Source organism: Xyrauchen texanus, chromosome 35, assembly GCF_025860055.1.
Source record: "Xyrauchen texanus isolate HMW12.3.18 chromosome 35, RBS_HiC_50CHRs, whole genome shotgun sequence".
Classification (NCBI taxonomy): Eukaryota; Metazoa; Chordata; class Actinopteri; order Cypriniformes; family Catostomidae; genus Xyrauchen; species Xyrauchen texanus.
In genome coordinates, this window is record NC_068310.1 from 12,480,456 (window position 1) to 12,492,678 (window position 12,223).

At 40.3% G+C, this 12,223-nt stretch overlaps 1 protein-coding gene and 1 long non-coding RNA gene across 3 annotated transcripts in view; one reads left to right on the plus strand and one right to left on the minus strand.

Moving 5' to 3' along the window:
* LOC127628645 (neural cell adhesion molecule L1-like protein) overlaps positions 1 to 5,973 on the minus strand; it is a 77,839-nt gene extending 71,866 nt beyond the window's left edge. Inside the window, exon 1 of one of the 2 annotated variants that reach the window (XM_052105412.1) lies at positions 5,894 to 5,973. Coding sequence is in view for 1 of the 2 variants with exons in the window: in XM_052105411.1 (XP_051961371.1) it covers positions 400 to 418 (19 nt within the window). In the remaining variant the exon portion in view is untranslated. Of the gene's footprint in view, positions 1 to 399; positions 1,398 to 5,893 lie in introns of those variants that run through there. The other variant, XM_052105411.1, reaches the window with a different exon arrangement.
* Positions 1,075 to 12,223, plus strand: part of LOC127628646 (uncharacterized) — a 45,720-nt gene continuing 34,571 nt past the window's right edge. The window contains exon 1 of the long non-coding RNA XR_007968691.1: positions 1,075 to 1,196. This is a non-coding gene — a long non-coding RNA (uncharacterized LOC127628646). The remainder of the gene's footprint in view (positions 1,197 to 12,223) is intronic.

The window sequence follows — 12,223 nt, forward strand, 5'->3', positions numbered from 1 at the left end:
ATTTTTTCCAAGACTATGTCCAGGTACCAAGAAGCCTCCTTGGATACCTCAAAAAGCAACCTAATGATCAAATGTTATGAAGGGTACTGCAAGCTATTTTAGTCATATACACTATTCATACCGATAGTCGCCCATTCAACATTCAATGGCTGGTGATGGCCAGTGATACAGACAGCATTCATATGGATGGTCAGACATAGAACCAACAAACAATCACACTGATGGCCAGCCATCAGACAAGCCATTTGTTTTATATTTGGTCTTTTCAGACCACATTGCATTTACCATATAAATCAAATGGGAAAACAAACACACACACACACACACACACACTCTCTCTCTCTCTCTCTCTCTCACACACACACACGTATAATGTGTGCATGTTACATAGCAACTCACCGATGTAAAATTGGACCATCTTTTCCGTCCTCAAGTATATCACCGTCGTCGCTGTATTCACTCCTCAATTTCGTCATCGCTGCTTCGAGTGATCTCAAATAAAACATCTTCAGCAGAAAAAAAACTTCTTTTGACGATCCATTTGATGAGATAATCCGTCCAGTAAGTAAGACGCGAAAACAGATGTTGACTGGGGAACCGTCTTTTTACTATGGCTCGTTTGTTGTCAAATGACGGGGGTGTGGTCACAGCCTAATTCGCAGGTTAGAGTGGCTGATTCAAATAAATAAAAAAACATCTTGTTCGCGAGGAATTTAAACTTCCCGGATATCGTTGGAATCGTGCACTGCTTGGCTACATTTTCTATCAGTCATATCATTTCAATTATTTCATTGGCTTTCGTTGTAAAGACAAAACAATAGGATCAGCATATCATGACGTCAAAAAAACTGACCGCAGTGTTTGGATATTTCGACCTATATATTGCCTATCTTTGTATTTGTGTGTGTGTGTGCGGTCTTAATTTGTTCATTACACTCTAAGCAACACACCCATATAACGTTCGGCTACCGGGAGTCTGTTTTTATGCATAATTTTATTGCATAACCGACAAGTATGATACTTCACCCTGAAGAAACTCGATGTAAACAAAGGAATAACCATCAATGTTACAACGTTATTGTTTCTTTGGACTAAAAATGCTCTATGGGATGTTATTCAGTGGACCCTCACCTTTCCATCCAATCTGGAACTTTTAGCAGTGGATGCGTGTGTGGCTCGTTATTACGACACTACTGGTATGTACTCCGTTTTTGATTACGTTTGTTTGATCTGTATTGCTTACATAAATGCAAGAAATACATTCGTTATAAGCTTTTCATCGAAAAACAGAGCTCTATCATCGATGCTTGAGGCTTACACCTTTAAAATGATATATAGTTTGCCAAGATTAATGATGTTCTTTCACGTTAAATCTATTCATAAACATTAAACTAGGGGTGGGGGGGGGGACTCTTCGGTGCGACTGCGCACTGGTGCAGGTTACTGCACTATGAAGTAACAATAACTAACAATGAACAATTGTATTTTGATTAACTAACATTAACAAAGATTAATAAATCTTGTAAAAATATGTAGTTCATTGTTTATACATGACATTAAAAGCATTAACTAATGTTAATGAATGGAACCTTATTGTAAAGTGTTACCCTCTATCTTTCTCTGTGTCACACACATACAGTTTTTTCGAAGAGTATTTGGACACATCTCATTTTTGAGAGAACGCTAATTCTAAGTGCAATTTTCATGCCAGCGCAAAGCAAAAGTGGGCGTGAGTGAGTCTAGGTGTGCAAACTGTGGGTTTATTGTATGTTACTGAAATGGCTCAAATCGCAATTTGCCATTTTCCTGAGAAATAAGTCGTTGCGATAATTCAATACCACCTCTTAACTCAGTGCAAAGTTTAAATTCAGTTTCTGCATTTACAGTTTGGAGATTCCACCAGCAGGTGGTAACAAAGTTAATGTCCAAATTCTGAAAGTACAGAACATCAAGTAATGTCCCTGACAATCGCAATTTTCCAGGGGTAATCACTTGTGATTTTTATTAAACTTTCTAGAGGTCATAGTTTATAATTTTTTTTTTATTTATGTTTTTTTTTTTTCTCCCCAATTTGGAATGTCCAATTCCCAATGCGCTCTAAGACCTCATGGTGGCATAGTGACTCGCCTAATCCGGGTGGCGGAGGATGAATCTCAGTTGCCTCCGTGTCTCAGACCATCAATCCACAAATCTTATCAAATGGTATGTTGAGTGCATTACTGTGGAGATAAAGTGCGTGTAGAGGCTTCACGCCATCTACCGCAGCATCCATGCACAACTCACCACACAAACGAACAAGAGCGAACCACATTATAGTGATCACGAGGAGGTTACCCCGTGTGACTCTACCCTCCCTAGCAACCAGGCTTGCTTAGGAGAACTGGCTGGAGTCACTCAGCATGCCCTGGGATTCGAACTAGCGAACTCCAGGGGTCAGAGTCTTTATTCACTGAGCTACCCAGGCATCTAGAGGTCATGTTTTATTTTTTTCAATTATTTTTATCATTATATTTTACATTTATAGGAGACTTATTATGCCCCTTTTTACAAGACGTAATATAAGTCTCAGGTGTCCCCAGAATGTGTATATCTGGTCTCCGTGAATACAATCAGAGACAATGGTAACTTTAGCTGCATTAGCCATGTAATCAGCTAACAAGCACATTTGGAAAGGCAATTTGCAAACATTCAAAAAATATAAAGTGTGATACTTACATCTTCAGGATATAAAGCTGGAACACAAACAGTTGGTACTGATCCATACTTGAGAATATATATTTTTTTTAAATCCTGCTTTATATTGACACTCATTCACAAAGCAGTTCGGTGTAAAATGATTTGCACAAACATACACACATTTTTTTATGTTTTGGGGCACATTTAATTCAAAAACAAAACTTGTCCACTGCATCTTCAGTGGCTCTGATGCCGGGAGTACATGAAGACTCTTATGTTCACTTTTACAGCCAACAACAGAACACCGATGACGCTTTCGAAGCTGAGACATTATTATACACACTGTTTCTGCTCCAGCTCAGAAAAAAATGGTGGACTGTGTGTAGATCACTCAGGAAATCTATGATAATAGGGTGGAGTCCGTCACCAGTCATGGGTGAGGCCAGCTCTAACGTGACGTCATGTTAGAACAGAAACGAAACCATTCATTTTGAATCACTGTTTTTGATTGATAGAAATATAAGAAAGAGGAATTGGTGGACTTTTAACATTGTGGGGTGGTTGTGTACACACACTGCCGACTCACATTTATGTACAAACACCATGTAAAAGTGAATTTTGCATAATATGTCCCCTTTAAAGTGTAATTTGAATATGGAAATATTTTTGGTACATTTGTTTTTGTGTTTGAATTAGGGCTGTCGATTTAGCGCGTTAATAACGTGCAATTCATTTTACAAAAAATAACGCGTTAAAAAAATGTACACAATTAATCACAATGCTTTCCTGAGAAATTACTGAGAAATATAAGCTTGTAGTACCACCTGTTTACTTCAGAGGGCAGTAAGTGAAATTTCAGCTGTGTGAGCAACACACAGTTTATTACAGTGAACAAAACATTAACAACACTTCAGCGGACACACAACACAAACATGCGTTACGTTCTTGTATTCAAAACACTTGAAGGAGCGCAAATGCGAACTAAGGGATCTCAAGATGTGTTTACAGATTGAGTATTAAACTATATTTAACTTGACACAGTGACCTAAACATTTTATTTTTATGACGCAACACACCCGAGACGCGACACAAGCATGTCTGACGCAGGTCGTATGGTTATTACCTCACAAATATTGAATTACCAACAAGGTTAAAGAGGTGTCCTTTAAACTGTTACACCGTTTTTACCCAGTCAATCTTTATTTAAGATACATGCTCCCTGAAATAGATCCACTTTGCTCCTTCTGTAATGCTGTAGTTTAATCTTCCCCTCACCTTTTTTGGGAATTTGTCCACGCTGTAGTATTTTGGAGAAAATGTTGTTTGTTTGTACGTATCTCTATTTTAACTAGTTTTTTTTTCTTTATAAAGACGTTTTATTTGGTTTTCAAAATTTTGATAATATTTTCTGATTAATCTGTTTATTTTTCTTTCCAAATTTTTTTATACATAAGTGTAAATTTATGTTTATAAAGCCCCTATTTGCACTTTTTTGGAAAGACTTGAAATATTATTGAAATACACTTTGTACCTCCAACAACTCCAAAGCATTGAAAACCATTGCACTATGTAATGAATATAATATCTTGGCATTATTGTAAAATATATCTGTAGTATCGTGTACTATGTATACCCCTGGCTTGTTTCTAAAAAAAAAAAATGTCTGACGCAGGTGTACATTGACGGGTCCTTAAACAAGCCCTCATAATAAATCTCCAACTGATTGACAAATTCACTTGTGAAATGGATTTCTGTGAACTGTATGCCAATGATTGGCTTATGTTCAATAATATGGTAGTAAACAATACATTGTATTCTAAAGCCGCTTTTTGAATGGTCTTATCAATGATTAACTCTTCTGCCACAAGAATGTAATGCATTATAATTATCTGAATATTTTTTTTATTTTATATATATATATATATATAATATAAATTTGATTTTTAATCAAAATCAACCGGTAGAAGTGAAGTGCATGCCGACACAATCACTGTTAATACTAGTCATGATATTTGTTTTAGTAGATGAAAATGATTATTAATACTTACATTCCTTTAACTTTGCGTAAATCTAAATTCAGAAGAGAATCAAATTTTTTATGCATATGAAAGGAGCATATTACTGTCATAGAAATAAATGTTCAAATACATTTTTGGGTCACTGTTTATATATATATATATATATATATATATATATATATATATATATATATATATATATATATATATATATATATATATATACAGATTGAAGCAAACACTTCACACTTAATAAGTAGCTCTTTAGGGTATTTTTTAGTAAATATTTAGCAAACTGGTATGTTACAAATTCTGTATGCAGCTCTAAACACTTCAACAGCATTTCATTGAACCTTAATAATAGTTGGAAATGTATAGATATGTTGAACACACGTGTGTATGTGAGCATATGATTTGCATGTGAAAACATGTAATTGCTTTCTATATGTAGCAGCTGAACATTTTCTTTAGGTTTACATTCTAACTCATGTGGATGTCTGCTGTTAAGATTTCAAAGATATATTGACATCTGCACATCCTTGGCCTGTTACTGTGCAGTTGTTTTACTAGTTTTCATTGTAAAGCCATATTCTTACTATAGAAGACTACTAGACTACTATATAACAAGCAGAAAAATAAGTGAATCTACCCGTAGGAAAGAGAAAAATCGGTAATAATATTTCTGTAATATTTAAAATTGTCTCTTATACAACAAGATTAACTGGAGCAACTAGAGTTTTTCTTTCTCTCCCCTTTTTTTTTTTTTTTTGAGAAGTGTCAAACTTCTCAGATTTTTCTCTTGAGGAAAACCCTAGTAATCTCATATGTGTCTCTTCTGGAGTTTCAAATAATATCTCAACAATGTCACCCACTCTGCTCAGAATTGCCAAGACACCAAAGACTGCCATCAAAAGTGAAATATGAACTCAAACATTTCAAATCTAATTCTTGCTATACCAAATTATCTAGCTATGCCATCCACAATACTTTTATAGCTCTGGACACTTACTGTCAACAACTGCCTCATTTGTTTCTATTTTTTTCTCCAAAGGAATTTTAGGAGAAACATCTAAAACAATTTTGATGCATCAACAAAACATAACTGAGAAATCCATTAAGTCTCCTAAAATGATTAGGAGCAACCTTTGGGTAATCCCCAAAAAATCACAAACAAACTGCACAAGCTGTCAGACACTTACCGTTGGATATCGTTTTCCTCTCACGCTTGTGTCTTCCTCTCACTCCTGTGTTCCTGTGTTCCAGACCAAACAAGCATGAACTCAACCAGTAGCTGGAATACAAATACCTTATGAGAGAATCCTGACAACTCTCAGAAAGCAAGAACCAGTAATACCAGAAGTAGGGATGTGACTCGAGGGCTAAGCAAACACAGAGGCATGTCGGACTAAAGTGGTTACCTATCATGTCTGTAGAAATCCATTTTAAAAGTATGTCAATCATTACAAATAGCAGTAGAGTGTAACATATAGGTCCTGCCCAGATAATCAATACGACAACAAAAGTTTGTTTTATTTATTTTCATTCTTGCTGTCCTGATCATAAAGTAGTTAATATTACTTCATGTAATCAATCCATCCATCAATTCTTCAAATAGATGGATGGATGGATGGATGGATGGATGGATGGATGACTGACTATTAATGTGGATGGATGGATAGTTTAAAGACTATTAATGCGGATGGATGGATGTGCTAATCCACAAATAATGTAGATGATGGATGAGTGGATGGACATGCTATAGCTTCCCACTGTACAACAGCTCCAACAGCAAATTTGTAGTACTAAGTTTTTTATGTTTTATTTCCTCACCAATGTGTTCCTCCAAATAGCCAGATCTGTTTCGTGGACATACCGTCCACTACCGTCGCTATAGTGGCAACATATACCTTTAAGGTGGAGGGGGACAGCTGCCCCTCCAGCTTTCCCTGAAGTAATGAGAGCACTGGCCCGGCTGCGCACCTCTGCGGGTCTTCAGATCGGGAAGAACACCAATTTGTGAACAGGTGCCACTTTAGGGCGTAAAACTGCCTGGTGGAGGGAGCTCTGGTTTGTTTGATGGTGTCTAAGACAGCTGGTGGTAGACTACTCAGATCTTCTGGATCCGTGGAGGTTCCAGAGGTCTGGGCATGGATGCCAGAGGGTGCCATGTCCCTTTCCTCAGGGGGTTTTTCCAGGGAGGTGCTGTTGCGAGGAGCGTAAGATCCAAGAACCAAGTCCGAGTGGACCAGTAAGGGGCCACTAGAGTGGCTTGTTCCCCGTCCTCTCTGACCTTGCACTGCATCTGTGCAAGTAGGCTCACTGGGGGAAATGCATACTTGCGCAGCCCCTGGGGCCAGCTGTGTGCCAACGCATCTGTCCCGAGGGGACTTGCCTCCGACCTGAGGGAGTACCAGAGCGGGCAATGGGAATTCTCTTGGGAAGCGAACAGTTGCACACGTGCCCCAACCCTGTTTGGAGGCATCTGTGGTGACCATGATGCATCTGGACACCTGCTGCAGATGGACTCCTGTCCGCAGAAAATGGAGGTCTATACAGGCATTGAATAACTGATGGCAGAGGGGTGTGAAGATCACACGATACATGCCACGGCGCCATGCCCATCTCGCAACTCGAGTCTGAAGCCAATTCAGCTCTGACTGTGCATGCTAGTTCGTAAGGTGGGCTATAATTGAGACTGAGTCTAACTCCATGCTGAGAAAAGAGATGCTATGAACCGGGCAGAGCTTGCTCTTTTCCCGGTTGACCTGAAGCCCTAGATGCCTAAGGTGCCTAAGCACCACTATGTGCCCACAGGGACCAGGTGCTTAGGCTAAGATCAGCCAGTCATCAAGGTAGTTTAGTATGTGGATGCCCACTTCCCTTAGCGGGGCAATGACGGCCTCTGTGACCTTCGTGAAGATGCGAGGGGACAGGGACAGGCCGAAGGGATGGACATTGTACTGGTACGCTCTGCTCTCCAACCCGAACACTAGAAAGGGTCGGTGTCGAGGCAATATCGAGACGTGAAAGTACGCATCCTTCAGGTCTACCACTGCAAACCAATTTTGATGCTGGACGCATGTTAGATTGTATTTTTGCGTGAGCATCTTTGACGGGAGTTTGTGCAGAGCCTGGTTGAGAACTCGCAGGTCCAAGATTGGCCTCAACCCACCTCCTTTTTTGGGTGCGATGAAGTAAGGGCTGTAGAAACCCTTCTCCATCTCGGCTGGAGGGACAGCTCTATCGCATCCTTTTGCAAAAGGGTAGTGATTTCTGCGCGCAGGGTGCTGGCTTTTTTGCCGTGCACTGAGGTGGGGCGGATGCCACTGAAACGGGGTGGACACCTGGTGAACTGAATTGCGTAGCCAAGTCGGAGGGTCCTGGCCAGCCAGCGTGATGGGTTGGAAAGCGTAAGCTACGCATCCAAGCTCTTTGCGAGGTGCACTAAAGGGATGATCGCTTTTGACATACCCGGTGGGGCTTCGCAGTGGTGGGGAGCAGGTAGTGTTGCGTGGGGAGGGCGTGGCTTCGAGTGCCGCCCTGACCCGAGGAACCAATTGTCTAGCTGTGAGTGTTGAGGGGAGGAAGGAGGGTTCCAGTCCAGCCCCATGAGTACGGCGTCCTGGACAAGTATATCGGACATCTGATTGTCAACCTCGAACTGGGTGGGCCAGCCCAAAGGCAGCGATGCTCTCCGTGAGGCGAGATGGTCTCATGTCGAGCCCGGACGGAAGCAATCGAGCCTGCTGGGTGGCGGGTGGTTCGTGGGGATTTACCCGGCGAAACTGCGCATGCTGGACTCCCCAAATCGCCTCCATCGCCAGCCGGGTCGTCCTCAATCCCGTGGGCTGGAGTGAAGTTTCCCTTGAGATAGGAAAGTCGCGACTGCATCGATGCCATGGTAAGGTTCTCGCAATGAGTACATGCACCATCCACAAACGCTGCCTTGGTGTGATCGTGACCCAGACACGCAAGGCAGTGCCTATGGCTGTCAGAAGCGGAGAGATATCTGCCGCATCCAGGAACAACGCAAAGGCGGAAGGTCATTTTGATAAAGACGCATCTTTAAAAAGATGTTCAACGCCAATGCGTTAACTCTTTTAGAGAAATAATGCTCTTTTAGAGGAGTTGTTTGCTCTTTTAAGAAACTGTCAAAGCGTCCAGAGGTGTAGACTGCACTGGCGTGCAGAGGAGGGAAAAAGCCGCTGGCAATGCGCCGTAGATCCAACAGGAAAGATCTCTTTAGAGGTGAGTGGAACAGAAGTGAGATTTTTCAGCTCGCTAAACACACACAACTGCTCGGCTCTGAAGAAAGAATCTTACTGAACAGATGCAGGATCCCCGCCTTTTATACCCGTATGTCTGGGGGCGGGACATGCAAATTCTGTTCACCAATTTGGCATTGGCTTTTTTCATATTCAGAGGTATCCGACGCTCCCGAAAGAAGCCCCTTGTGTCACTACAATCGACACAACGTCGAGTGAGTGACAGAAGGGGAACATCCATGTCCGTTAGCACTCTCGAACAGCACAAAATCTGCTTTAACCATCTCAATAATACACAGCAACAGAAGAACAAACTCTCACACTTCTGCCACCATGTCTCTAATAAAATAAAACAAATTATTATATAAATATTTTAATGCAAAAGTTCTGTAAATTAATACTTTTTAGAAAAAAATGCTAATTTAGTTTTGGCATTTGGGGAATTATAAGTACAAAAAAAAAAAAAAAATGATTACGACAGAATAAATGATGTTCTGAAACAGAATTTTCTAGAGTGATGCTGACAGAGATTATTATTTTTACAACATGACTAATAACTGATACAACCAATAATACGAATCTACACTGTTTTTTGCTTTTCTTCTAAAGTAAAGAATGCATTTCTCCGCCACTTGCAGAACCAAACATAATGTTTCCAAACAAGTTTCCAAAAGATTCCTTCAAAATATATATTTTTTTATCTTTTCCATTCTGATTTGGCCCACTTCTGATTTCATATTAAATATAGGATCATGCAGTGCAGTGTAAACAACCACATTTACATTTTATATTGTTCTCTGACAATATAATTAAATCCCTGCTCAGGCTAAGATCACTGCTGTCATATGTAAAAAAGAAAAATATAAAGAAGCAGCAATAGGAGTCTGCTGAGAAATTTTTTTACTTTCTCTCCCAATTTGGAATGCCCAATTCCCAACGTGCTCTAAGTCCTTGTGGTGGCATAGTGACTTGCCTCAATCCAGGTGGCGGAGGACGAATCTCAGCTGCCTCTGTGTCTGAGACCATCAACCCGTGCATCTTATCACGTGACTTGTTGAGCATTACTGTGGAGATATAGTGCATGTGGAGGCTTCACGCCATCTACCGCAGAATTAACGCACAACCACCCTGAAGCACAACTCACCACGCAACCCACCGAGAGCAAACCACACGAGGAGGTTAACCCATGTTACTCTACCCTCTCTAGCAACCAGGCCAATTTGGTTGCTTAGGAGAACTGGCTGGAGTCACTCAGCATGTCCTGGGATTTGAACTAGTGAACTCCAGGGGTGGTAGCCAGCGTCTTTACCACTGAGCTACAACCTATAAGCTTCGAACTAGCGAACTCCAGGGGTGGTAGCCAGCGTCTTTACCACTGATCTACCTAGGCCCCTGAGAAATTCTTATTTAATTGTTCCAGTAGTTCAACTGTGATGTTGTTTTCAAAAATGTGTGTGAGTATGTTCTGTTCAAAGCGAGACAGGTACTTTGAGGTACTTTGAAACATCAAATCTGGCATGAGGATGTGAAATCTGACTCATTAAAATAAGTTTTTCTTCTTCTTTGATAGGTCGTGGAAGACTGTACTCTTTGCACACACAAAACAAGACTGTAATTGACCAATCAAATTTTTCTCTGAATCACAAAGCCAGAACAACATCCTATAAGCTTCAGATTTGTTTTTGATGGTAATGTCAAGATGTTGTGAAAAGCGCAGGTGGTAAGCCATTCATACTGCAGGAACATCCAGGATTGACGGAGTTCCAGAGAAGTTGTTCTAATGTTGTCCAATCAGATGTTATGCACCTTAACTGCTGTATCTGGCTGTGTTTCAGATAAGATTTGATGGTACCTTTGCATACAAAACACTGCATTCTGAGATGGTGGAATTAAAAGATCAGAAGAACAAATCTGGACGCATTGGTTGACTTTGTTTTGCCCTGACTTGCAGAACATTTCTTTGTGGATTTATATGAAACGTTTTTCAGTCTTCATTATCTTCGCTACATGTTAAGACAGAGTCCCACTGCAGATAAACAGGAAACAACAGCATGTCAATCAAAAACTCAGGTGTAAAAACCAAACAACTCTCAAGAGAAATATAGATCGTTAACTGGAAATTTACTCTTACAGGCTGTAAAATAGGGCTTGAAACTCTTAAAAGCTTGACAAATGCAGTCATCACTACAATTTGAATAAAATATTTAAACATGAAATGAGAATATTTATTTGAGGGATACAGACATTTCATGTGTTTAAAACTAGCTACTATACATGATATGTTATTTAATGTTAGATGACAGTTTATCTAACGCATCTAATAGGCTACTACACACACACACACACACACACACACATTTTTTTTTTAAATAATACATGGTATTTCTGCTCTAATGCTTTAACGTAAGACATTAAAGCACCCACTACAAAGAGAATGATCAAGTTAGTATATAAAGTATAGTGCATTTGGACGCATTAAGACATTTTTTCATGTTGATTAATTACAAGCGGAACATTTACTAACTTCTTTACTAAAACACAACAACTAAAAACAACCTTGAACCAAAAAAATCCATAAAATCTTAAAAAGAGCTACATTCACTGTAGCATCATCACTGTCATCTTTTGACATTATAATTTTCTTCACTTCACTAATCTTGTCTCAGCCCATGTTGTTTCAATTGACTCATGACAATGCAGGAATAGTCTCTCCCTTTTGAGTGACAATGAGAGAATATATTTTAGAAAGAGTGTTCCTCCATGTACAAGGTTCATCACAGGCGACGATACACACAGCAAATGCGTGAATCGGATTGCCCACATTGCACAATTTCCTGACGCTCCACACGAGGCTTCTAATACTTTGTGAAGGATTCAAACAGTCTGAGTGTTCATTTTGGCCACGTGTCCGCTAGTGCTACATGCAAGCTTGACTCTTGGGAGGCCTGCACAGAGGCCTAGGAGATGGAAAGTGAGCAGCAGGCCGACCTTCAATTCTCTCTGTCGCTCTCGCCTAATCCAGCTTGATGTTCACCTGTTGATTTTGCATGTGGGCATTTGTGTGCCAGAATCGATGCCATGCTCTGTTACTATGGAAACAGACCCAGTTTCTAATGTCGGGTGTTCCATTGGGACAGGTGTGTTGCCGCAATGTGGTGACAACAGATGCCTCCTTGATGGGCTGGGGCACTGTGTATGAAGGTTATCCAGCTTACAGAGTGTGGACAGGCCAACAGCTAGACCGCCACATAAATTACCTGGAAA